This window comes from Vulpes vulpes, chromosome 16 (genome assembly GCF_048418805.1).
Source record: "Vulpes vulpes isolate BD-2025 chromosome 16, VulVul3, whole genome shotgun sequence".
NCBI lineage: Eukaryota > Metazoa > Chordata > Mammalia > Carnivora > Canidae > Vulpes > Vulpes vulpes.
Window position 1 is genome coordinate 84,254,339 of NC_132795.1, and position 26,244 is coordinate 84,280,582.

At 39.6% G+C, this 26,244-nt stretch overlaps 1 protein-coding gene across 7 annotated transcripts in view; it reads left to right on the forward strand.

The window, feature by feature from the left end:
• EML6 (EMAP like 6) overlaps positions 1 to 26,244 on the forward strand; it is a 281,419-nt gene that overhangs the window by 86,531 nt on the left and 168,644 nt on the right. For all 7 annotated transcript variants that reach the window (XR_011997927.1, XR_011997926.1, XR_011997929.1 and 4 more), the window contains exon 2: positions 24,186 to 24,345. Coding sequence is in view for 2 of the 7 variants with exons in the window: in XM_025992653.2 (XP_025848438.1) it covers positions 24,186 to 24,345 (160 nt within the window). In the remaining 5 variants the exon portion in view is untranslated. The remainder of the gene's footprint in view (positions 1 to 24,185; positions 24,346 to 26,244) is intronic.

Genomic DNA, 26,244 nt, shown 5'->3' on the forward strand with positions numbered 1-26,244 from the left:
TATTTGCACTAATAATAACAATCCTGTTAATTGATGAGAATTATCCATATATGTTCATTATTGGAAGAAAAAATAAACCCACTGTCATTTCAATATCATCATCTTCCTGGCTTAATGACAAAGAACATGCTCCAGAGCCAGAATGCCTCAGTGGGTAGCAAAAATGTGTGGATTGAAAGAACAGTGATCTGGGGTCTCCTGTAGTCAGAAAGAGAGTATATGTTGTGGAATAACTTATGAGGATATATTAAGGATAACCACAAAGGAGAGAAGCAAACCCAGGAATGTGGACATCACCGAGAATGCCAAAACTGGGAAGGCAAGGCTGGGTGAGACCAAAGACATACCTTTTGGCTTTGGCACTGGTGTGATCTTCACTGTGTAACTTCCAAATCCATGTCTTTAGCCTTCACCTCTCTCCAGAGCACCGGACTGAGATTCCCTACATTTACTAGGCCATCTGAAGCTGCCCAGAGCTCAGTCTATCCAAAATGGAAGTATTTACTACTTGAGCAGTTTCTCATCAGACCCCACTGTGTTTCAGGCACAGTTAACACACGAGGCATGGTCCCTGCCTACAGTTCATTATCTCTCCCCATTGGCTTCCTTCCTGGGTTCTTTCCCAGTCTCCCCTGGATAGCTATGCTCCTGTCCCATGCACTGCTCCTGCTATTTTGTCAGTCTGCTGATCCCATCTCCAAGGTTTGCCTCCCTCCCTGTAGACTCCTTTGTGTCTCTTTTCATACTGCCCTGGTTCAGTGGCTTCCAAATAGCTTTTTAAAAGAAATTATTTTTTAAAATTGTGGTAAGGACACTTACATGAGATCTACCTCCTTAACAAATTTTTTAAAAGGTTTATTTTGAGAGATTTATTTTTAAAAAATATTTTTTAAAAAGATTTATTTTTAGAGATTTTATTTATTTTATTTTTAGGGGGAGGGGCAGAGGCTGAGGGAGAGGGAGATGAGAATCTCCAATAGACTTCCCACTGAGTGCTGAGCCCCGTGTGGGGCTTGATCCCATGACTCTGAGATTGTGACGTGAGCCCAAATCAAGAATTGGACCCTTAACCAACTTAGCCACCCAGGCATCCCTCCTTCACACATTTTAAAGTGTACATTACAGTATTGTAGGCACAGTGTTGTCCAGTACATCTCTAGAATTTATTCATCGTGTATAACTGAAACTGTATACCTGTTGAACAGCAGCTCAGTAGCTGAGTTGCTGAAATGCTACTAATTTCTCAGTAGCTTTCTGAAAGGCCTCAGCATGCCCTCTCTTGCTTCTCTGTTCTGTGCTTCTGATGCAGCTCATAGCTCACTGTTTTTGCTTGTTTGTCTCCTAAAGGATACTTTAAATTGATGTGAAATTACAGGCCATCCTGTCATCAGTATATCCCTAGCACCTCCCACAGTGGCATTCAGTAAATACTTGTTGAATGAATGAATGAGTAAAAAACAGTTCAGTCATGTCTTGGTAATGTGATTTAATGAATACAGTGTGAGATTTGAATCTGAGCCTCCTCCTGACCTGTGCTGTGATCTAGGTCTCATTGTCCTCATATTTATAGTGGGTATATCTATCTGGGGTGGTGTGAGGGATAAAGGTAGATAATATCACTTAAAAACTTATCAAGCTGTTTAAATATTGTTATTAATACACAAAATATTTTCAGTGGTTTCCTGCTTTCTAAATTGGTATTTGTCAGCATAACATTTATGCTCAGTATGGTTCTACTGTTTCAGTTCCTCTTTGTCCTACGTCCATGTGAACTTTTTTTTTTTCATGTGAACTTTTTATATACTTCCTGGTTCTCATTTCCTGGACACTTTGGACACCCCCTGCAGGTACATAACTCAGCACTTTTGCTTATCTTGCTTTTCACCCTCAATTGTCTTCCCACACTTACAGTCATCCTAGGTCCAGCATTAAGTGCCAAGGGTCTTAAAAACCTCTCCCTCCCAGTCAGATTTAATCATCCTTCTATTCTCCAGCACCATTCAACACTTCGATTATTCTTCCTTTTATTATACAGCCATGGGTTCCTGTGTTGTCCTTAATGCTATTCACAGGTATTCCAGCTGTCTCTCCTTCCCAGCCCAAAGTCCCATTGCACGTCCCCACCCTCTTAGCGTTAGGTGTGGCCATGTGACTTGAGTTAGCCAATGAAATATGAGTAGAGGTAGTAATGTGTTGTGTAAGCTTTAAAAGCCAGTGTGTACTTCACCATGCTTTTTCTGCTCTAGCATGTTCGAGATAGTGACCACTCCACCAGTCTGGGCTCCTGGGAGAGCCCGTCTGCAGGCTCACAGTAGCTGTATGGCATGAGGAAGGACTGAGCCACTGAGAGTTTAGGGTTCTTGGTTACTGCAGCATAACCTACCCTATCTTATACATTGCTTACCTGAATGTCTTTCTTACTGAGTTATAAATGCCTTAAAGGCAGGTTCTGAGGGATCCCTGGGTGGCTCAGTGGTTTAGCGCCTGCCTTCGGCCCAGGGTGTGATCCTGGAGTCCCAGGATGGAGTCCTGCGTTGGGCTCCTGGCATGGGGCCTGCTTCTCCTTCAGCCTGTGTCTCTGCTCCCCCCCCTTTCTCTCTCTGTCTATCATAAATATATAAATAAAAGAAAAATCTAAAAAAGGGAGGTTCTGTAACTAACTCACTGTAGAGAGTTCACTTCTAACTTCCCTGCACCTAGTAGGTGCTCAACATAATTTTACTTGAATCTTCCTAGAATCCTGGAGAAAGACACTGATTTGGGAAGAGCTGGGAGTAAATGATATTTTAGAATATTATATTATATTTAGAATATGTATAATATTATGTTAGGGTAAATATCCTATTTCAGAATCTTAGAAGGAGAGAAATTTGGGAAAGAGGGGAAAAGCTCCAGGGTGCAGCCATAGAAGTAGATGAAGTCTGTCACAGGGTCATGCCATACTGTCACTGGGGAATGTCAGCTTTGTGCTTTTTAACATTGGCTGACAGGTTCTAGAAAGACACTTGGAGTTTTGGATGTATCCCAACATGCTTTTCATGAAGTTATAAGATGTACATGCCATATTTTATTCTCTTGTTTTTTATTTCTAAGTACATTTTTTCATTTATAAGTTAATCAGTAATTTGCAGTGATTTTAAAGTTGTTAGTATGCATTAATGCAACATTGTTGTACTGATATTTTTCCCAGATTTATTAGTGAGATGTCTGCTTCAACATTAATTTGTAGACATATTTTTTTTTATAAAGAAAGGCAAAGGACCTGAATCATTCTAATTAGATAAATGTACAGTTTCAATAGCATTAATAGGCCTATTCATTTTACTGGCTCGAAAAAAAGACTAATGGTTTACATCACTTGAGTTTCAATCAGTTATGTCTATGATTCACAAATGTACCTTCTGAGCAGCTGAATTTGGGCCTTCATGGCATAACTCTATAAGTCCATTTTTCCAGAGGAGGGAAGATTTGCCCCACCCACAACTGCTGTCCCCAGCATTATACTCTCCAAATTCACTTGTAGCTTCTCTCTCTCTCTCTCTCTCTCCCTCTCTCTCTCCTCATCAGTGAACTGTATATATGTAGATCATATTTGAGATTGGTAACTCCACAGAAGATTTGTTTTTATTTAAAGGATTTTGGCATTTATTTTTAAATATCATTAGATTATTTATATTTTTAGTTAGAAATCTATTGTTTTTGTTTTTTTCCTTTTACCTTTTTTCCCTCTTTCTTTCCATTTATACACCTTTGCTCTTTTTTTTTTTGGAAATAAGGTTCTGCCTGGAATCCATTCACAACCCATGCCTGAGAGTACTATCCTCTGCTTTCAACCGAGGAGTCTGGTCGAGTCCTTAAGACTGTGGCGAAAGTTTTCCTATGGGGCCCCTGGCCATTTGGTTTTAGAAATCTATTGGCTTCATTTCGTTTAAATTTACTCCTGAATCATACTTTGTATACCAGGATGTTGTTACCCATTCTCCTGTGGGGAGACATATTGATTGTTTTCTTTCTTTCATTTTTCTTTTCTTCTTCTTCTTCTTCTTTTTTTTTTTTTTTGATACCAAATGTGGATGTAATCTCACAATGTAATATTGAATGAAAGAAAGCAAGTCCTAGAATACCTATAATAACACAGCATTTAAATAAAATTCAAATGCAATCCTGCATACATGCATAATAAAACTATATATTAAAAAGACTAATGCTTGATAAAGACAAAATTCAGGGTAGTGATATTTTCTTGGGAAGGGAGAAGAATGTGACTGGGGAGCATCATTGTTGGTAATGTATTTCTAAAACTGCTAATGGGCCTATGGTGTTCATTTTATTTTCTATGCTTTATATAAACATATATGTATATATATATATATATATATATTTGAAATATTTAGTAATAAAAAAGAAAAAAGTTATTTTCTCTTGTGAGCCACATGCTCAACATCAAAATTATGGATTTTGATGCTGAGAAGTAAAATAACCCTTTGGAAACTGGATTTTTAATCTTTTGACAAATTAGATTCTTAATTGGCTATTGGAATCCAGTAGATACTAAAAGAAGGATGGTATAATACAGACTGGCAAATGACACCCCACCGACCAAATCTGGCTGGCTACCTGTTTTTGTATGGCCCATGAGCTAAGAATGATTTTACATTTTAAAGTTCTTTTTATTTTGTATACTTTATTTTTTGCTTTTGTTTTTCTTTCTTTATTTTTTAAAAATTTAAATCCTGCTTAGTTACAATATGGTTCAATATTGGATTCAGAAGTAGAGTTCAGTGGTTTATCATTTACATATAACACACAGTGCTCATCATAACAAGTACCCTCCTTAGCTAACACACAACACTCATATCCCATCCCCCACCCACTCCCCTCCATCAATCCTCAGTTTGTTCTCTAGGGTTAAAAGTCTCTCGTGATTTATTTTTCCCTCTCTCTCTTTTCCCCCTTCCTGTATGTTCATCTGTTTTGTTCCTTAAATTCACGTAAGTGAAATTGTATGGTATTTGTCTTTCTCTGACTTATTTTGCTTAGCATAATATACTGTAGCTCTGTCCACATCATTGCAAATGACAAGATTTCATTCTTTTTGACAGCTGAGTACCATTCCGGTGTACACACACACACACACCACACCACACCACACCACACCACACCCCACCTTCTTTATCCATTCGTTAATGGATGGGCATTTGGGCTCTTTCCATAGTTTGGCTATTATTGATAATGCTGCTATAAACATTGGGGTGCATGTACTCTTTTGAATGTGTGTTTTTGTATCCTTTGAGTAAATACCTAGTAGTGAAATTGCTGGATCATAGGGTAGTTCTATTTTTAACATTTTGAGGAACTGCCATACTGTTCTCCAGAGTAGCTATACCTACAGCGCAAGAGGATTCTCCTTTCTCCACATCTTCAACACCTACTGCCTCCTGTGTTGTTAATTTTAACCATTCTGACAGGTAGGAGGAAGAATGATATTTCAATACATATGAAAATTTTACTGTCCATAAATAGTTTTACCGGAACAGATGTATTCATTCATTTACATGTTGTCCATGGCTGCTTTCACACTTCTATGGCAGAGTTGAAGAGTCGAGTAGTTGCCACAGAGATGCTATGGCCTTGAAAGACTAAGCTTTTTTTTTTTTTTATAATAAATTTATTTTTTATTGGTGTTCAATTTGCCAACATACAGAATAACACCCAGTGCTCATCCCATCAAGTGCCCCCCTCAGTGCCCGTCACCCATTCACCCCCACCTCCCGCCCTCCTCCCCTTCCACCACCCCTAGTTTGTTTCCCAGAGTTAGGAGTCTTTATGTTCTGTCTCCCTTTCTGATATTTCCCACACACTTCTTCTCCCTTCCCTTATATTCCCTTTCACTATTATTTATATTCCCCAAATGAATGAGAACATATAATGTTTGTCTAACTCTTTATTACTACTCTAAAGAAAAAGTTTACTGGCTCCTGGTATAGTGGAAAGGAAACTGGTATTAGAGAGGTAAAATGAATTGGCTTTAAATTTTCAGAATCAGGCAAACCTTCCTTTGAATCTTCACACAGGTCCTTATTAAATGGTGCTCTCGGATCTACTAGAACTTCTTTAAAAGGGTAGTCAATGTCAAAATGCCCAGCAAACTACTGGCGCACATTAAAGACTTAATTGTTTTTTCCTTTTGAGATAAAAATCTGGTTTACATTAGCCCAAAGGATCTGAGTAAGACTTTTCTTGATTCTTTGCAAGCTTATATTAGTCATGTTTGGATAATTTGCCTTTATGGACTGAGCTTAGACAAATCACTTCATATTTTGAGCCTTACTTTCCCCATCTGCAAAGTAAGAACATATTAACTATCAGCCAAGGATTAATTGAGGATTAACAAAAACAATGGTTGTTAACTGTTACTGGGTCAGGTCCTTTGCTCACAATCTGGTTATTTGTGTGGTACCTTTCTCCAGAGAACATGTTATTCATTTGAAATCCAGCATTTTTTTTTTAGGCCAGCAAGGAAGCTGAACTAACGATCTAGAGGTCAAGCTGATGTAGAGCTTTGCCACTAACTGGGAGATTCTGGGAACAACACCTAGCCACTCTGTACCTTATTTTTTTGTGGTTAAAGGAGGATCAGGGATGCCTGGGTGACTCAGTGGTTGAGCATCTGCCTTTGGTTCAGGGCATAATCCCGGAGTCCTGGGATTGAGCCCCACATTGGGCTCCCCACAGGGAACCTGATTCTCCCTCTGCCTATGTCTCTGCCTCTCTTTCTCTGTGTCTCTCATGAATAAATAAATAAAATAGTTTTTAAAAAAAGAAGGATCAGATAGCTGCCAAGAAAGATCAAATAGGTCAGGACTTAGGTGTTAAAGGCATCAACTACTATTCCATTAAAAAAAAGCTTAAATTAAGGAGTACATTTTAGCTAGAATTTTTTGGGGAGTAACTGTTTTAAAACTATGGACATTTCTTATCATCAAACATGTCCTAAAATTATCACTGTGTTCAGAGACCCCCACTACATGCATGTTTTTATATTATTCCTAAAACTAGTATAAACTGGCTTAGAGGCTCATGGACCACACTTTGCCCTCCAAGATGGTAAATTTTTTTCTGGGCCCATTGACACAGCCTGCATTCCGTGCATTCTCACTGCACCCCCTGGCATATCAGATACATGGATGGGGACATGCATGAACCACCATTCTGGACAGAAGGTACATTTTTTGGCCTTAAGCAATTCTTAAACTTTTTATCTTTATCGGGTGAAATCAGATATGGGGCAACGCGAGGGGAGGTGGAGGGTTTAACTTATGTCTACGTAGTATGTGTGTAGGACCCTCAGTTCCAGACTAGCGAGGCCCTTCTTGAGGGTTAAATTTGACCACATGGGCAAAGCCTCTGGAACAGGAGCTGACAGGTGACTCCCATTGCATTAAAGGTTAAGAAGCCTAAATAGTTTTCTTTCATATACTTTGTTTTCTTGGATTTACTTAACCCCAGACATTAATTTTTGCTCTGTAAAAACTTCCCATTAGAGTTGAAAATCATTCCTTATGACATGTCTGAGAATGTGAAGTAATGCAAATGGGCTAGGTTGGCCTGGACATTAAAATGCTGCTTGCATGAATTTCTGTCTCTGGATGGAGTCTTCTTTTAAAGGGAGAATTTATTCATGCCTGACTCCCCAGTGTGATGTCATGCCTCTGCTCTGAGGAGGGCATGCTTGTCCTTTTTATGAAATTATAGAATATAGATAAAGCTCTTTTTCTCCTTGCTGAACCATTTGTGCTGAACTAAAACACAAAGGAAAATCAGTGACCTTGAATTAGGCTTGTTTGCTGTGTTCTTGGCTTTTAAAGACCCTTTCTTCATTTCTGTGTAATTAACATTTTTGCTATACAAACTATTATAAGGAATCTAATGTGTAATTTTTCAAAACCAATATCACAAACGTGGTTATTTTTAATTTTGTACCTAATTTAGTTAGAAAAGCATGCGACTCTATGAATTAAAATGTTATGCCAGAATGGCACTTGTGGAATTGGATTTTAATCTCCTGGATAATTTTAGATAAATATTTTTGGGAAACTATTAATGTCGAGTACAAACTGCATTTTTCATGATTTTTCTTCTCTACAGAGTTTGTGATGGAAATTATATGCATGAAGGCTGCCTATATCATTCAATGTGTTCCTTCACCTGTCTTCCTCTTATTCAGACATTCAGAGCTATGTGTGTTGACTTATTTACCAATTCAACAATTATTTATAAAACATCCTTTAGGTGCCAGGCACTGTGCTGATCCAGTGTCACTGATGAGAAAACAACTACAAGAGGGCAGGGATTTTAGTCTAACATTCTTTGAAAATACAGTAGAATGGTAACTAGTGACCCCAAGAAGAGAAAGAATGAGACAAAGATAATCATTTCAGTTTTATTTTCCATATCTAGAAATCAAAATAAGTAACTTATCTCACATGTTTAAGGTTTTAAATTTAGTTCGCTTGGTAATAAATAATTTTAGTTGTCATGCTAAAGGCCTTGTGCCTTATAGCTTCTATTTGTTGAATGCTCCTTGAGTCCCAGACCTTGTGCTAAATGTTTACATTTACTCCATTCTGCAGATAAGAAACTTGAGGCCCAGAGATATTACTTAACTTTTGACATTCCTACAGTCAGTAAATTGAAATAAGGTTGAGATTCAAACCAAATGCAAGTCTTTAGGATTCCAAAGTTAGATTTTTTATCCATCACACACATTTCCTTCATCCAGGGTCATAGATCAGGAGCAGAAATCAATGAAATCACAACATGTACTCAGAACAAGAACTCAGATGATCACCAAATCTAGAAATCACAAAGTATACAAAAACAATGATCCAGATATAAGTTGGACATCAAAAGTTTAAGATATGAAAATAAAATGTGATTTACCTAAGTCTATAGTGAGTGTTTTCTGTGCAAGGCACAGTGGTATGTATTGTGTGTGTGGATAAGAATATGTAAGGCTGGTGTGTATGAAGGTAGGTGGATGAGTGTGTGTGTTTAATGTGTGTGCGTTTGTGTGCTTGTGTATGTGTGGTAGATGGTGGCATTGGGAAATAATCATTAAATCAGGCTATCCTTGTATAGCTCACAACATGAGATGCATGTTTAAAACAAGCCCAATCATGATGCTAGATAGACTGTGGTTAAGTGTAATGAAGGATTATGAAGTGCTTTCTAAACACTAGCAAGGGGCCTAAATCAAAGCAGTAGTAGTGAGACTGCAGAAGAAGGAACAGACCTCATATTTTTAGAAATGTGCAAGATCAGATAACTTGAACAACTCTCCCACTGAGAATAATTAGAAATGCTGAATAAATATTTAAAATATAATTTAAAATTTATTTCTGAATAAGCTGGTAAGTCCAGGAATGCTTAGAGCCAAAAATGCAGTGAAGGTTGAGACCCAGAGAAATCAGTCAGTATTCAAGATGGTTTTTGCTCTGGGGCATGTACTAACCTCTGCTGTTTCTGACCTTCCATTTGGATGACCTCATGGGGTGTTGGTGACAGAGATAAAAAATGGTCTAATAGTAGATGCTGGTATAGCTAGAACTCTAAAGACCTGGACCTACATTTTAACAGTAAACTAGAATCAAAACAAAGCAACTCCCTTGTATAAGACATAAGACATTAATAAGGAAGAGGGAAATAAAATTTCCTTTTTGAAAGTTTATGATCACACAACAGCTCTCATATAGGCTTCAAGCACAGATTCACTCCGCTTGTGTGGTCTGACAAGACTTCACACAATGATCCTTGCACATGGTATGCCCAAGTGTGCACAGAACCAAGTACAAGTCCTACAGAGGAATGTATACTTTTTTCCTGAGTTTCAAAGAATTCCCACAGATAAAATTCCAAGAAGCATGAGACTTCAGTAAAAAAAGAAAAAAAGAAAAAAGAAAAAAATCACAATGTATATGAGAAAATTTTCCTGAGACAGGAAAATGTATGGAACAAAATCAGGTCCATGAAGACTTTAGATATTGAAAATGAGTGTGATTAATATGTTTAAAGAACTAAGATAAGAAATTAAATACAGATTAGGAGCAAGACACTATTTATTTATAAAGATTTATTTATTTATTTATTATAGACAGAGAGAGAGAGAGAGGCAGAGACACAGGCAGAGGGAGAAGCTGGCTCCATGCAGGGAGCCTGATGTGGGACTCAATCCCGGGTCTCCAGGATCGCGTCCTGGGCCAAAGGCAGGCGCTAAACCACTGAGCCACCCAGGGATCCCTGCAAGACACTATTTAAAATAAGATTTGAAGAAGAATTGATTAGAGCTTTGAAATAAAGATAACTGAAGAAAAGAAGGTATTTCTGAATAAATGGTCGAGGACAGAAAGGTTTAGAAATGTGGAGAATACTGTGAGGAATCATATTAGAATTATGTATCTGATGAGACTGTATTTCAAGAACAGGAACAAAATAAAAAACATTTGCAGGTAATCCAAGAACTTTTTCAGACCTCCACTAAAGGAATATAAGAGATATACTTAAGATGGAAAGAATGATCTGAGACTGAAATGTCTGAGGCAGGAAAAATGAGAGCAAAATAATTGATAAATGTATAGATAACTAAACATTAACTGCATGAAATAATAATAATGTCTAACTTTGTAGGTTTAAAAAAAAAACTAAAGTAATGGTAAAATTAGAATGTGATGTGAGCCAGGACAGATAGGAATTAAAAAGTGTTCTCAAGCTCTTATGTGGTTAAAGAAGAAGTTACAGATAACTCTTAACTTTAGATTTTTGTAAGAATGCATGTTAACATTTCTATATTAATCTTCAATAAAACAATAGAAGACCCAATAATTTTTAAAAAATGGAAAAGAAGAATGAAAAAAAAAGAAATGAAAAAAGGATTAAAAAGAGAACAAAACCCAGAAAACAAAAAACAGGATGCATAATGCATAAAATAAATGGCAGAAATAAATCCAAATATCTCAGTGGTTACATAAAGTATAAATAAATTGTACTCTCTAGTTAATAGCTACAGATTTTCACTTGGGATTTAAAAAGTCCAGCTATGTATTTTTTTTAAAAAGATTTTATTTATTTATTTATTTGTTTGAGAGCGAGCGAACAAGCATTGGGAGGTGGGCAAAGGGTGATGGAGAAGCAGACTCCCCACTGAGTAGGGTGCCTGACTCGAGGCTCAAACCCAGGACCCAAGATCATGCCCTGAGCCAAAGGCAGATATGCTTAACCAATGAGCCCCCTAGGCACCCCTCAGCTACATCATTTTGTTAGAGATACCCTGAACAGTTAAGAGTGCAGAAAGGTGGACATTAAGATCAGAAAGATATACTGGAAAAAAAAAAAAAAGAAAGATATACTGGGTAAATCCTAGCCAAAAGGAAGCCTATATAGCTCAATTAATATTTTACAAAATAGAATTTAAAACATAACCAGATACTAGGGCTAAAGAAAGTAGCTACATGATAATAAAGTTGTTTACCAGGAAAATAAAAAGTTCTAAGCTTGTCTGTACCTAATAACATAGCCTAAAAAATAAAAAGCCAAACTCAACAGACTTAATTGGAGAAATTGATCCATTCACAATCAGTGGGAGATACTGGCTCTCCTTTCTGTGGTTGTTAGATCAAGCAGTCCAAGAAAACCACAAAAACAAAAAAGCAAAACAAAAACAACCAGTAAAGGAAGGGACATCGCAAGAGATATTTCTGAGGTTGGCTGTTGTCAGTCTTTAGAAAGCCCAGTCATGAGAAGAGTACTCTTCCTCTCTTTTGGCATAGCAGAGTCCAAGTTATAACTAGTTTTTGCCCTTAGAGCCTGGAGGTCTAATAGCACTCTTTGGCACCTGGTCTACTAAGGGCACAGATGCCAGGTACTTGCTCAGCAGTTTCTTATGGTAATCACCCTTTTAAAAATACTAATTCATACCCCCATGAAAAAGCCAGTTTGCTTATTCTGGCCCCTTCTCCCTGGGCCTCTGGGATCACATATTCTTGCTTTACCATAGGATACAAGTGATTCAAAGACAGATGATCCTGCATCATATTTTGATCTTTCCAAATTGCCTACGTTGCATTGAAGGTGTCTGTGGTGATGAGAGATAATGGTAGTGGGAGGGGACATTCCTTTGTAAACCATCTCGGTAGAAACAAATATCCTTGCACGTATGGATCTTAAAAAGATTTTAATTAGTCATTATGCCGAGTTCAGTGTTATTGTTACAATGATTGAATTCCAGCTGTTCAGAATTGAGGGTGGTGGTCAAGAGTCAAGTGTTGACTTCTAGTTCTGGCAAACATATGGGACTGAGATGACAGATGCATACCTTCTCACCCATCCTGCTCCTCTCCAAACACATAGAAATGCTGGAAAAAATATAACACCCCAATGTAAAGACAGAGAAAAACTTGAAAGGGAGGAAAAGAGGGGAAGGAAAAGGAAAAAAAACAAAACAAAACAAAAAGGGAGGTGCTGTCAACCAAGAGCAAAATAAAATAAAACCAAAGCTCTAAGTGCAAGAGTTGCTGTAGTGATGGTACCCCTAGTTCCCAGATGCTCAGGGGGTGGTTTGGAAGCAACAGTTCCATAAATATAAATCCTGATCACAGTCAACTAAGTCATTAGATATACAAATCTGGCCTTTATTAGGAGAAAATGGGGCTTCATCTGAACCTAATGCTTAGCCTTAGAATAGACTTGAGGTTGAGAGTGGCAATAAAATTTGGGGCTCTTTTCTAGCTTTACCTTTGCTTTGTATCTTCATCATGCTACCGAAATCCTCCTCTAGCAGCTCCAAGTCCTCAGTGATGACTTGGGTTTAAGTGTTTACCTTAGACACCAACTGGTATGCCATTGTCAATGCATTGGAGAATACCTTGTATTTTGATCCAGCTGATTAGCGAATTAGCAAGTCAGGTTAACTCTGCATGGTCAAAGAACCAAAACAATTTTAAGATAGTCATTTTATGGCACTCCCACAGAGTTGTGCAACTCTGTAATTTTAAAAAATCAAAACCGGCCACTTTGCCATTTAGATGACCATCCACACAGAGGAGGTACTTCTAGGGTTTTTCACATCATGGAGCATTATAATCTCATAGGTGTGAAATACAGCTGGTTACCTCTCCCTGTGGTTATGACTCTCCAGTAACAAATGGAGCACCATCTGAAATGTTTGATGTAGAACGTTTTTAGGAAATGGAAATAACAAAATCACTTAGAATTCAGGAGTGGAATAAGAGGCCATATAATACTGCCTTGAGATCTTGTGGCTCGTTGGCATGGTGTTAACATAGTTGTGAAGCTTGCCTTCCACCTTCCAGATCCCTTTGGAATATAAACCAGGAAATAAGACTTACCCTGAAAATAACTGCATGCTATTTACAATAGAATTAGAATATTCCAAGAGCAGAACAGATAGAGGTAGTAACATTTTGCCATCTGGCAAAGCCACTAGACCAGATGGATTCACTAATGACTTCTCTAAAGTATTTAATCAGACCTTACTGAAACACATGACTGGCATATTTAATTATCCTAAATTAACAGGACTTCTGCCAAATATAGCCCTCAATGCTTGAGTCATGCTCCTTGTTTGAAGAGGAAAAAACAAGATGAATAGCTTCAGAAAGCTGGGTTTCACATGGACCCCTTTCATTAGTGAACCTTCTCATTACCAAATTGTTGTGTTACAGTCTTAAGGCAGTATTTCTCCTTTTTCAAAGAATGAATTGTAAGACAAGCCATGCTGATCAAATTCATTTTATCAGTAACAATTGTACTTGATGAGAACATCTGGGGGTTGATAAATCTGATATAGTCATCAGATATCCCTTCCTACTTCCTGCCTGTGGAAGACTTATAAACCACCAGATACATTCTTTTTTGCACAACTGAGTCAATTTTTATTTCTCTGTAACTATTTTTTGTTTTTATTTGCTTTAATTTTTATATTTGTATCAGAGCAATATAGATACACAAACCAAAGATTCCTGAAGGCTTTATATAATGAAAAACTGCCTCTGTTCCACCTTTTCCTATTCCCAATCTACTTTCCAAAGGAACACTTGTAATTCTTAGGACTGTTTTTTTTTCCCCAGGTGGTTACCTTCACATCTCAAACCAGTATGATTAATTGCTATTTTGTGATTAATCCATTTTAGAATCCAATCCATGATTGACTTCCTTCTAAGATACTTAATGATGTAGTTTACATATGCCATTCTTCCTTTCCTTTCCTTCTCTTCCCCAAAGGGCTATTTAATTATTTGTAATTCCCTTAACATTTACCTTTGTCACTCTAAGTTATATTTTTATACCTTTGTTTTTGGAGTCATCAACTCTGGACAGCATCTCATGGCTCCCACATTTGTATGGTGAAATATTGACATGAACATTCCACCGAATTCTCTAGGATTCTTTCTTCAGTATGTTTTTGAGTCATCCGTGTTGATGTGTGTATCAGTAGTTCATTCCTTTTTATTCTTGAGAACAATTCCACTGTATGAATACATAATAATTTCTTTATCCATTCACCTGTTAATGGCCGTTTACATTATTTTCAGTTTTTTGCTTTATAAATAAAGCTGTTGTGAACATTTGTATATAGGTTATATAGGTTAGACATATTTTTTCTCTTGGGTGGAATGGAATTGCTAGATCACATAATAAGTATATAATTTAACTTTATAAGAAACTGCCAAATACTTTCCAAAGTGACATGTCATTTTACATTCCCATCAGCAAGGTATGTACATTGCAATTGCTCTATATCCTCAGCAACACCTGGAATGTCACTTTTTAACATTATAGTTGTCTTTGACAATGTTTAAGTCTTTTGGCCATATTTTTAATTTGGTTGTTCTCTTACTATTGAATTGTAAGCATCCTTTATGTATTGAGAGCAAAAATCCTTTGTGAATTTTCTTTACCAGTCTATGGCTTGCCTTTTTTTTTCCTAATGGTATCTTTCAAAGAGCAGAAGTTCTAATTTTGAAGTCCAGTTTACCACTTTTTTTTCTTTTATGACTTGTGTTTTTTGTTTCTTCCCTAAGAAACATTGTCTTTCAAAGGTCACAAAGGTTTGATTGTGTTTTTTTTCTACCAGTTGTATACTTTTAGCTCTTATACTAAGATCTCTGGTCATTTGAGATAATTTTTGTGGATGATGAGATGTAGATGTTGAGGTTCATTTTCTCCATGCAGATGTCTAATTGTTGAAAAAACTATCCTTCTCCCTTTGATTTACCTTAACACCTTTGTTGGAAATCAATGGACCATAAAAGTGCAGGTCTGTTTCTAGACTCAATTCTGTTCCATCAATCTATATGTCTATCCTTATACCATACTATACTGTCTTCAATCTGACTCTTTTCTATAAAGGCTTCACACAGAGCTTTCCCTTCTATTAACATTTTTACTCAGATGTATTGATTCTAGTAGTGGAGTCCAAATTCTCTCACCATCAATCGTGACTGGGTTAGATTTCCAAATCCTGTTCTTGCCTAGGATATTTTCTCCCTAGCATAGCTTCTTTAGATAACCAATCCTGTCCATTTCATGTGGTTCTTAACAGTCTAATTCTCAGAGGGTAGTCTTATTTTAAAATTTTGAAGCTTAGTTCACAATAACTCTGTGGAGGTGAGTTTCCTTGGCTTAGAATGTCAGTCTTCAGGGGTGAAGGGTGGGTTTCATATATATTTGTTTTGAGCAGATTCTATCACGTGGCAATTAATTAATAATGATGACACCTGTATAATGCTCACTAGGTTTTAAGCATTACTGTTTTAATAGCTGCCTTAGGATTTATTAAACCCTCACAATTATACCTACCTTCTTTCAGGTAGGTACTATTCTTCTTCTTCTATGGGAGAGAAACAGGGCCACATAGACGTTGAGTAATTTGCTGAAATGATTTGTGAGAAACTATTTTGTGCCAGTAAGTAGAGGAGATATGCTTCAGTGATGTACTGATGCCTGTTTAATAACCGACATATACCCTCAAAGGTTTGTGATAAATTTTACTGGTATAAATGATGGGTGGCACATAATTTACAAATAATAAAAAAATAACACTCTATTGTAAATTCTACACAGCCAATCGATTCTCATAGAATACTTTCATTGATTTTTGTTGAACTCATGTATCTGTGGCCAAACTTTGGTTGCAGTACAACTATGATCTGACAAAATCAGACAAGGAATGAATGCTTGATTACTCTCTGGTTCAGAAAAGAAGTCCCTCACATCATTGACAAATGAATGTAGTTTTGACATGAATGTTGGTATTTTCGATTTATTACCAAGACAATAAAGATATATATTAGAACTTTAATCATTTGCCAATGATGTAAGCAATTTCTCTGCTGACCTCGATGGTATTTTTTGTATATTGGAAGAATATTTTCTCATTTTTTTGCGTTATTCACAATATAACAGCTATAGACATGATACCCTTTATAAGTTTATTCTGCATTATTAACATTTTATCCTTGTATGTCTTAAGTGTAGACAACCAACAAAACAATATATCAAGCCTTTATTTGTAGTTGGTTGATTTCCATGATGTAAATACTCCCACAATGGCTGATTTCAAACCACTAATGTGATAGTATTGAAAACAGAGTTCAAAAAAGATGTGCAGTAGCACATCATTCTATAGTACTTCTACCATAGAGAGAGGAGAATGGAAAATAACCTCAAGATAATAGTCAAATGTAGTAAAATCATTAGGAAGTAATGAGTTTTAGTATGCCTTTTTTAGGGGTAAGTTTATATAATTTAATATTTGAGAGTGGTTGCATTTAACAATTGATTCTCAAAATTGCTAAAATTCAACAGTTCTTGCTGGTCAGTCTTAGCTGGCTTCAGCATGCCACTGCACGCTTTGATCCCAGGCAGCAAAACTACTATGCTCTTGAGCCGTTCTTCAGTGTGCTATTAAAGTATTACTAGAATATATTTCCATACCAATACAGGTGGTGGTATGAAGCAGGTAAGATATATTGCATTTCTTCATTTTTCTAAATCACATTAATTCCTATTAGATGTACCACTCATCAAGATTGTTAAGGAGTCCAACTTGAGGAACCTCCATGCTCAACCACACAGGTACCCTCAGGCTCACACAGGTCAGGAACATGGCAATGGACCATTGGTGGTCTGTCCACATTGCCATCACTTCATTCATCCTCCCCAGGCCCACCTGAAAGGCAGGGCCCTCCCCCTTGGTGGTATCAGATAAGGTCCCAGTACTGGTGATGGCACTCTAGTGCTAAGGGTGTCCTGGGGGATAAGGCCCTGAGCACAGCCACCTCCATCTGTGGCCACACTATCTCCAGGCTAATGCATTCAAATAAAGCTTTCCTTTGCCTTTTCTTCCTCTGGTGCATATCCACTGAGGCTGGCCACTCCCTCTCCAGCCCAGCAAGCAGCTGCCTCCCCACTGCTCTCAGACAGTTCAGCCCAATCACCTGGATGCACTTATATCTCCAACATTGGGAAGTTTCTTTCAGTGTTATCTGTAGGATAAGCAGGGAGAAAGCTTTCATGCTTTCCTGGTGAGACTACTTTAAAAAAGAGACAATAACATTAATTTATTACTGAGAGAATCACTGAAGCAGCCTGGGCAAAATGAAATGAGGCTTTAAAAAGTAAAATCGGGGAGGGGTGCCTGCATGGCTCAGTCAGTTGGGCTGGGCACCAGACTCCTGATTTCTTGGGTCATGATCTCCAGGTTCCCTGTTGGGCTCTCCCTCCTTCTGCCCCTCCTCCCCTCAAATAAATATATAAAAAATTTTTTTAAAAAGTCAAGTCAGGGCCTCCTGACTGGCTCAGTCCATGCAGCAGGCAACTCTTGATCTTGGGGTTGTGGATTCAAGCTCCACATTGGGTGTAAAGATTACTAAAAAATAAAATCTTAAAAAAAAGTGAAGTCAGAAGCATGAACATTTTTTAAATGCTTCACTTGTAACAAGTACTCAGATATAATTTTTTGCCTCCAGGAATCAAGAATAATTAGTGCTGATTAGTGTTTTCTGTTTAACCTTTATAAGCAAGGCTCCCTCTTTCCACTACCCATTAATTCTCATCTTCTCCTCACACAACATATTTGGAAATCTTCCTGATTTCATTTGACATCAGAAAGACATGCTTTTGCCCTCTTGGCATGCTGGAGAAACAAATCAATTCCTTCTCCCAGATAGGGTGATGAAAGCCCTTCTCTGCAGTGCTTTCTATTGCTATGGTAACAGAAGATGGGATTTCCCAAGGGAACCAGATTTTTATATACACAGAGAAAGGCATTCTTTAAAAGCTTGATCCCTTTTTTGTTGCTGCGTGTATCATACTATCAATGTAATAAGCTGAGTACCGAAGAAAAAATAGGATGACACCAAACCTTTTCATATAGGTGTGGAGTAAGACCTCCATTGTATCGAGACCCTCAGTGAAAGGGAGTCAGTTTTTAAAGTTTTAAATATTGTGGCTTTGCTATTATAAGTAGAATGATTTGCAAAATTTACAAAGGGCAAGTTTTCTTAGAAGAACATAGAAGAGATTTGATTTATGAACTCTCAAATGGCAGATAGACTTAAAATATAAGTAAGTAGTATCAATACTTCCAGTCACAGGAAGACTTACAACAGTGTGATATGGTGAAGGAGATGATGAGAGACTTAGAGTAGAACAGATATTTTGTGTAATGGTGGTGCTTTCCACTTCTGTAATTTCCTCCCTGGAAAGTACATAATAGTTGGACATTTCATGGACAAAATCTTATCAGAAGGAATTCAGGAGGTATGATTCTTTCCATGGCAGCCCCTCAATCAGATAAGGGGACCCAACCTCCTTTAATCTGTTGGCTCATCTAAAGGCATTACTGTAGGGTGGCTTTTTAGGCTCAGGCACTTCTGTGGAAGGAGCAAAGAACAGTTTTGAAATATGCAGCAGGGCTGGATTTGTTTTTTTTTTTTTTAAGATTTTATTTATTTATTCATGAGAGACACAGAGAGAGAGGCAGAGACACAAACAGAGGGAGAAGCAGGCTTCTTCCATGCAGGGAGCCTGACGAGGGACTCAATCCCAGGTCTCCAGGATCACACCCCAACCTGAAGGCGGTGCTAAACCACTGGGCCACCCGGGCTGCCCTGGATTTGGTTTTATGTGAGGAAAATACATACAGATATACACATCTGTCATATGAGTGCTTCTTAACTAAAATTCCAAAGATGTTTTGGGACTGGACAAAAGCAGATCCTGCTCAAAATGTCTTTTCTGGAATATCTTGAGTTCCTAAATGGAGAAGGTTTGGGAATATCATAAATACCTTGATGGGGCAAACTGGGTGGCTGAGCGGTTTAGCGTCGCCTTCGGGCCAGGGCATGATCCTGGAAACCCAGGATCGATTCCCACTTCGGGCTCCCTGCATGGAGCCTGCTTCTCCCTCTGCCTGTGTCTCTGCCTCTCTCTCTGTGTCTCTCATGAATAAATGGGTGAAATCTTAAATAAATAAATATATAAATAAATAAATAAATACTAAATAAATACATACATACCTTGATGGTAGCTTCCAACCTGCTTATTATAGAAGTGCTTCTGCAACTGTCCCATTACTGACACCTTATATATTATGCTCTTGCAAATCCAGAGATTAAAGTTTGTTGGTTTTCCCTCTGGTCTCTGATGAGGTTTAAAGAGCGCTGTTGAAATGATATGACAAATTTAAAATAAAGGTAAAGTGCCACTTGGCTGTGCTCTAAAAGATACACAGATACCTTCATTCTGTTATCAGGTAGAAGGAGTGACGTTTCTAGGGAGCTGATGAGAAGGTAACAATTGGCAAAGTGGATAAAGGTTGTTCTCTGTTCTCTCTATTCTTGACAAGGACATGGATAAGTAGAAACATTATGAGTCATTTTTTTAAGCAATCAAGTTGCAAGCAAGCCAGAGAGGTGAGGTCAGAGAGTCTCAGCTTACAAGAAGAGAAACAGGTAACTGATAATGTATTCAAATGGCAAAGGAAGAACCTGGATCAGTGGCAATTATGTGCCAGGAAGAGATGGTGTAAAGAACAGCATAAAAGAACTTCTGACAAAAGATTAAAAAGTAAAAATTTCCAATGTGAACTTTTTAATGACTGTGATAGTTATGACCCTTGATGTAAAGGAAAAGAACAAAAATAACCAGAGTAAAGATATTTGAAATCCATAATGAAATGTTTTTGGGTCATACCACTAATTGAGTAATTTAGACTGGGAAGTTATTTTGAAGGTCTCTTTCAAGATTTCTTGAAAGCTGCCTATTTTGCCCTCCACCCCATTCAACAAAGCGAGAAAGGTTAGGGATTTTGAAATTATAGTAAGAAAACTGCCTGGAAGAGCGATTTTTTAAAATTCTGGGAGCTTCGGGACCCTAGAAGTCTACCAAGTATCTCAAATATTTTTTTTAAAAGATTTTATTATTTTAGGAGGATGCAGAGGGAGAGGGAGAAGCAGACTCCCCACTGAGCATGGAGTCCGACTTGGGGCTCAATTCCAGGAGCCCAGATCATGACCTGAGCTGAAGGCAGACCCTTAACCGACTGGGCCACCCAGGCGCCCCTATCTCAAACATTTTTAAACAGAAGCTGTGATCTAGCAAATGTTTCATTTATGTCTCATGATAATGTCTCTGACCATCTAGGGGGAAAACACTCATTCCTCTTTAGTTTCCAGTTCCTGTGTAGAACCTACTGCCTAGGTCAGTGTGGAGAGGCAATATAGCAGCCGTGATTGCTGGCATTATTTGCTTCCTCTTCGGCAAGCACTTTATTGCTTACTCTGCCATATAATGTTCCAGGGACTGTGTGTAGAGTGATGGAAGCAGCCCCTGCCCTCATGGATCATACTATCCAGTCAGATCCTCTTCTTCATAGCCCTTAGGACTCCAGGGGTGGTGCTAACCTAAGGCGTCTCCTTGGTTTCCTCACTAAAAGTTGGGTTAAGGCCATTTTTTTTCCATGATTACGCCTCATAGGCTTTAAACTCTAGGGCTGCAAATTCTGTGAGTTTAAAAGTTGCCCATGCAAAAAACTTCAGTCAGCTTTGACATGCTCAGGCTTTTCCTTAGCCTTCAGCATCCGAAAACTTTTTCTCTTTCCCTTAAATATCTCTTGACTCATCCTTTTTTTCCAATCCCCTCGACCCCTCCTTCTCTCATTATCTGTCGCCTGTTCCCTTAATGGCCTCCTCGCCTTCTCTCCTAACACTTCTCATCCATCTGTCCTTCCCACTGCCTCACTGCTGCTAGAGTTACCTTTTTAAAAAATGCAACTATTCATGCCATGTCCTCTAATAATTGGCAGTGGGGCCCTAACTTCCCGGCCCGCTTTAAAGGGCTTACAAGGCCGCCCTGGCCTACCTGACCCATCTCATTTTCTGCTACTCTCTGCAAGACTAACTCTGAGTATTGTCTTTGCACACGGATGCCCTGTGCACCTTTTATATGTGTTCTCTTTTTCTGGTGCTCCGTATAAAGACCCCCGAGGATATATTTTCCAGCAGGCACTTGTTAGATGGAGACTCAGATCCGGGGCCACCCAGGGTTTCTTACCCCAGGACGCCTCTGCAGGCCGTCAGGACTCCCGAGATCCCGCGGGGATCCGAGATCTTCCTCTGGGGAGGGTGGTGGGGCGGCAGCACCCGGGCCGGTGCCCGCGCCCCGCGCCCCGCGCCCCGCGCCCCGCGCCCCGCGCCCCGCGCCCCGCGCCCCCCCTGCGCGCTGTGCCGGCCTCCCGGGCGCCCCCTGGCTGCCCCTGCATCTGGACCTGCGCTCAGCCCCGGCGCATCAGAAGCCCCCGGGCCCCCGCCCCTTGTTTGCCTTCCTGGGAAACCCCGCACACTGCTCCCCCCGCCCCCCCACGCAGGTGCACGGCCTCCCCGCCCCTGTCCGCAGGGAGCATCCGCGCACCGAGGGGGCTCGGGTGAAGAGGCCCGCGGACCCCCGCAGGGTGGGCCCCTGGCTGCCGCCGGCGGGACCCCTGAGGATGTGCAGTGACTCGGACCTTCGCGGTGGTCGGATTGGGCCCCCGGGGGCTGCCGCGTAAGGCCTTGGCTGTCCGAGTCCTCCCTCCCCCCTGAAGGTCGTAGGCTTGCGGCTGGGGTACGTGCCTTGACTCCCCGGCTCTGGCCTCGGGCGGTACCGTCCCTGCGTAGCCTTTGGGCCAGAACCTGGCCCCCACGCCCGGCCTGGCCACCGGGAGGAAGTACCCCACATGGTGCCTGAGGGCGGGGGGAAGGGGCACGAGGCATCACGGAGGGTTGGCGTGTGCTTGACAGGTGATGCGAAGCCAGACTTCTTGCAGAGGGGTCTCCTGGAGGTGTTACTCATCTGTGAGCCCCCCCCCCCCCTTAGGTCACGCTGCTTCGGGCAAGAGGTGTTGCAGCAGCACCTGGGGCCTGATCGGGGTCCTTGGGCCGCCAGCCCCTCCTCTCCCTGCATCTGGCCCCACACCTTCCTCTCCTACAGCAACGTTGCGCACCGTGCGGGCTCCACCTGCACCCCCTTTGTTTAAAAAAGAAGAAAACAAAACCCTCCGCCGTGGGGAGCAGTACCCAGGACGAGGGGGGCCAGGAGGACGTGGGCAGTGGGGGCGTAGGGAACACCTGGGAAGACAGCGAGCGGCCCTGCGGCACCAGGTGCAAGGGCCTGGGGGGGGGGGGGGCGGTGCTCAGGAAAGGGGATGTACTCTTAGGTCCTGCGCTGAAGACCACACTGGGTTTGGTGGGAGGCCAGGAAGGGAGCTCAGTGGGGCGAGGACGAGCTCGCCGGGACAGCCTAGGGAGCCTGGTTGCTGCAGAATCTGGGGGAAGCACACCTGGAGACCCGAGAGAGGCAGGAAGTCACCTGTGCTTGAAAGACGCATTGTGTCCACACACAGATGCACGTGTTGGTTGTATCTAGATGCCAGATAGACAAATGATCATGAAACTTGCTTCGGGTGTTCTGAGCCTGGTGCTGTGCTGAATGCTCTGTATTTTACCTACTTTTACGTTGGAACTCCATTATTATAGACGAGACACCTGAGGCAAAGAGATGAACGTCCCCCCAAAAAGCCAGAAGGGACAGGGACAGCAGTGTGCAGATCCAGGTCTGATTATACAGCATATGTCTGTATGAAAATCATGCTGGGACTTTGAGACGTCCTAAGCTCGAGCTAAAACAAAACATGGGAAAAAAAAATAAAGTAAAATGCCGAAGTTTGAAAAAAAAAAATTGTCTAAATAGATGTTGAAATTGAAAAGGAAAAAAACTTGTGTAAACAGTCATCTGCTAGTTTTTCAGATAGGTGATGTGCCTTTTAAAAAATTCTCAACACCTATTTTAGAAAGGTACAACTTCTTTACACAATGATTTAAAAACAGAGTAATTGCTCATCTAGGAATAATAATGATGACATTTCTCCCTCTTGACTGCTATACACTCTGAAATTCTAGTTGGTATTTGACAAAGTTTTATTTTGATTGGACTACAGAGGAAAAAATGTTACACAAACCACAAGCATAGTAATTTGTGGTTCTTTTGGTGTTACAGTGATTTATGTAAAATAGAAATTTTCATTTAAAATACATAATCTATGGCAACCGACACAGAAACAGCACTTGACTCTGAGACCCCTCCGTGTTTTGAAATCCTAATGAGGATGGCATCCAGAGCTTGTGCAAGCAGGTTTAATTAATTCTGAGAAGTGCAGTTTCTCCTAGCAACAGCATCTTTTTTTTCAAATTAAAGTCAAAAGCTAACTTGAAAAAGCTGAGTAATATCTTCAAAGTAAGTAAATATCCTGACATAAAGCAATTATAGAACTATCTAGGTTTTCTAATCATAGAATTATAATCATAATAGTGTCTAATTTTAAGGTAACCAAATAGGTAAGATCAAAAGAAATTAGTGTTAAACTGTGCTAAGCCTCTCTTTGCCATTCATCATTTCCATTAGAGAAGTCAGGTAATTTATCACTTTGAGGACAGTACAGACGCCTTCTCTTGAGAGTGTCTTGTTAGATGATTGAAATGAGAAAGAAATGTGGATAAAAGAAAATCAATGCTTTTCTTAACTTTGTTCAGGAGGATATGAAAAAGAGGCCTTTTTTTTTTCTTTTTCAGCCTTGCCTTACACCCAGATAAAACTCTCGTTGCAACTGGCCAAGTTGGGAAGGAGCCATATATATGTATATGGGATTCCTATAATGTCCAGACTGTGTCTATTCTTAAAGATGTCCATACACATGGAGTCGCCTGCCTGGCTTTCGACTCAGATGGACAGGTGTGTGTCTTTTTCCATTTCCGTTTTCTTTAATGACTTCTCACAAGTCACCCAGAATTACAGTGCACATAGCGTATAGGCTCAGAAGGCCCACTGACCCTTGCTGCTTCCCCTTGTCCACCTCCTAGAATCCTCTCCTGTCAGAACCTTTCCAGCTGTCTCGTTGATACCCAGCTCTGGGTAGGTTCCAGTTTTGTTTCCCCTAGTCTCACCATCAGATGAAAAGCCTCCAGAAGGAAGTCATGAACTTGAGTTGATTGGACCTATTGTGACTCAGCAATTCCACTCTATCTTCCATTTTAGCTTCCTAAATTTGAAATCAGTGTTGGACCTAACCTTTTTCATAGACTTCAAGCCCTGAGCATCTCCTTTGCTTTTAGAGGATAGCATCCTTTTAGAGGATAACACCTCCTAATAATTCACTGAGAAGATTCTCTTTAACTCTTTACCTCAAGGTCTCTTCTAACTGCTGCTTCTCCCTATCCACTCCTGCAATTCAAGCAGCCACTGAGTTACGTGTGTTTGAGTATCTTTACAGTCCCTCTGAGTGCATTTTCACCTTCCAGTTCTCTGCCACCATCCTTTAGGTTCCAAATCCATGCCCTGCCTGACAGTTTGAATAACCTCTAACTTGGCTTCACACTGTTTCATGCTAATACATTTCGCCAACTGAAAAAAGTGTGAGAGTATTATTTTAAAAAAACACCAAAAGTCCCATTTGTTCAGATTGGCAGTGGTTGACTTCCTGATTAAATTCAATGAATGTTAGCATGCAGACACAAGTACAAATGTGAATGTAGGCTTAGATGTGTACTCTTAAGCACATTCTCTGATTTTGTTTTTGTAACAAACAACAGAATTTGTTCTGAAGCATTACAAGAAAAATGTAATGCAGCAGAAGGAAATCCAGCTTTAACATTGACTTCTTTGTTATTTTGTGTTAAAATCTTAGCTGTTCTCTTTTAGATTCCATTTGGAAGGGTGAGGGTTAGGGTGGACTGCATGGTACTCAACTGTCAGCTGAGAAAAATAACCTATTTGCTTGCCATGATGGATTTCCCAGCTTGTTGGTGCCTATTGCTTCGGGTCTGCCTTATTCTCTGGACAGAGTTCACTGGAATCGAGTGATATTTAGAAAATGACAAATGGCCCATCACCTCTCAAACAACAAAAGGCAATAGAAATGCTTTTTAGGTAGCTCTGGGGCCTGTCACTACAAATGGACGAAATAGATTACTTTTGGCTTTTTTTCAATCAAGAAATGTGGGTTTTACCTTAGTGCCCATGATTAAAAAAAGAAGAAGAAAAAAAAAGAATAAGCTAAATGAAATTCACACACTTCAAATTTTTCTTATATGGATAAAAATGCAACCACATATTATAATTTCCATTTGCTGGAATGCTCTATTAAAACTTACAGCAGAGAAAAAAACCCTGCAAAGACACCCTTTCTTAAGGGCACATTTTTAAAACTTCCAACCAAGTATTTTTTTATACTAAATGTTACTGATGTAACAGTTACAGTAAACCATCTTTACTGAAGAAAATGGAATAATCCCTGCAGAACGACACGTTTGCATTTAACTAGATGTGACTGTGTCATTCTATATATATGCATACACACTCAACATACTGAGTGAAATACATAAGCTCAGATACTCTTATTACTTGGGTGCCACTGTGTTTTCAAAACCCTTTGACTTACATTATTTCACCAGTGCACACAATAATCCTACAAGGCAGACATAACAAGTATTTGGCATTCGTTTTACAAACAAGAAAACGTAATGTTAATTTTCCAAGTTCATATGTCTGGCTCCTCACAAGTCAAAAGAGAAGCCAGATCTACTTACACCCAGTCCAGGCCTCTCTGTCCATTACACAGTGCTGTTTCCTTAA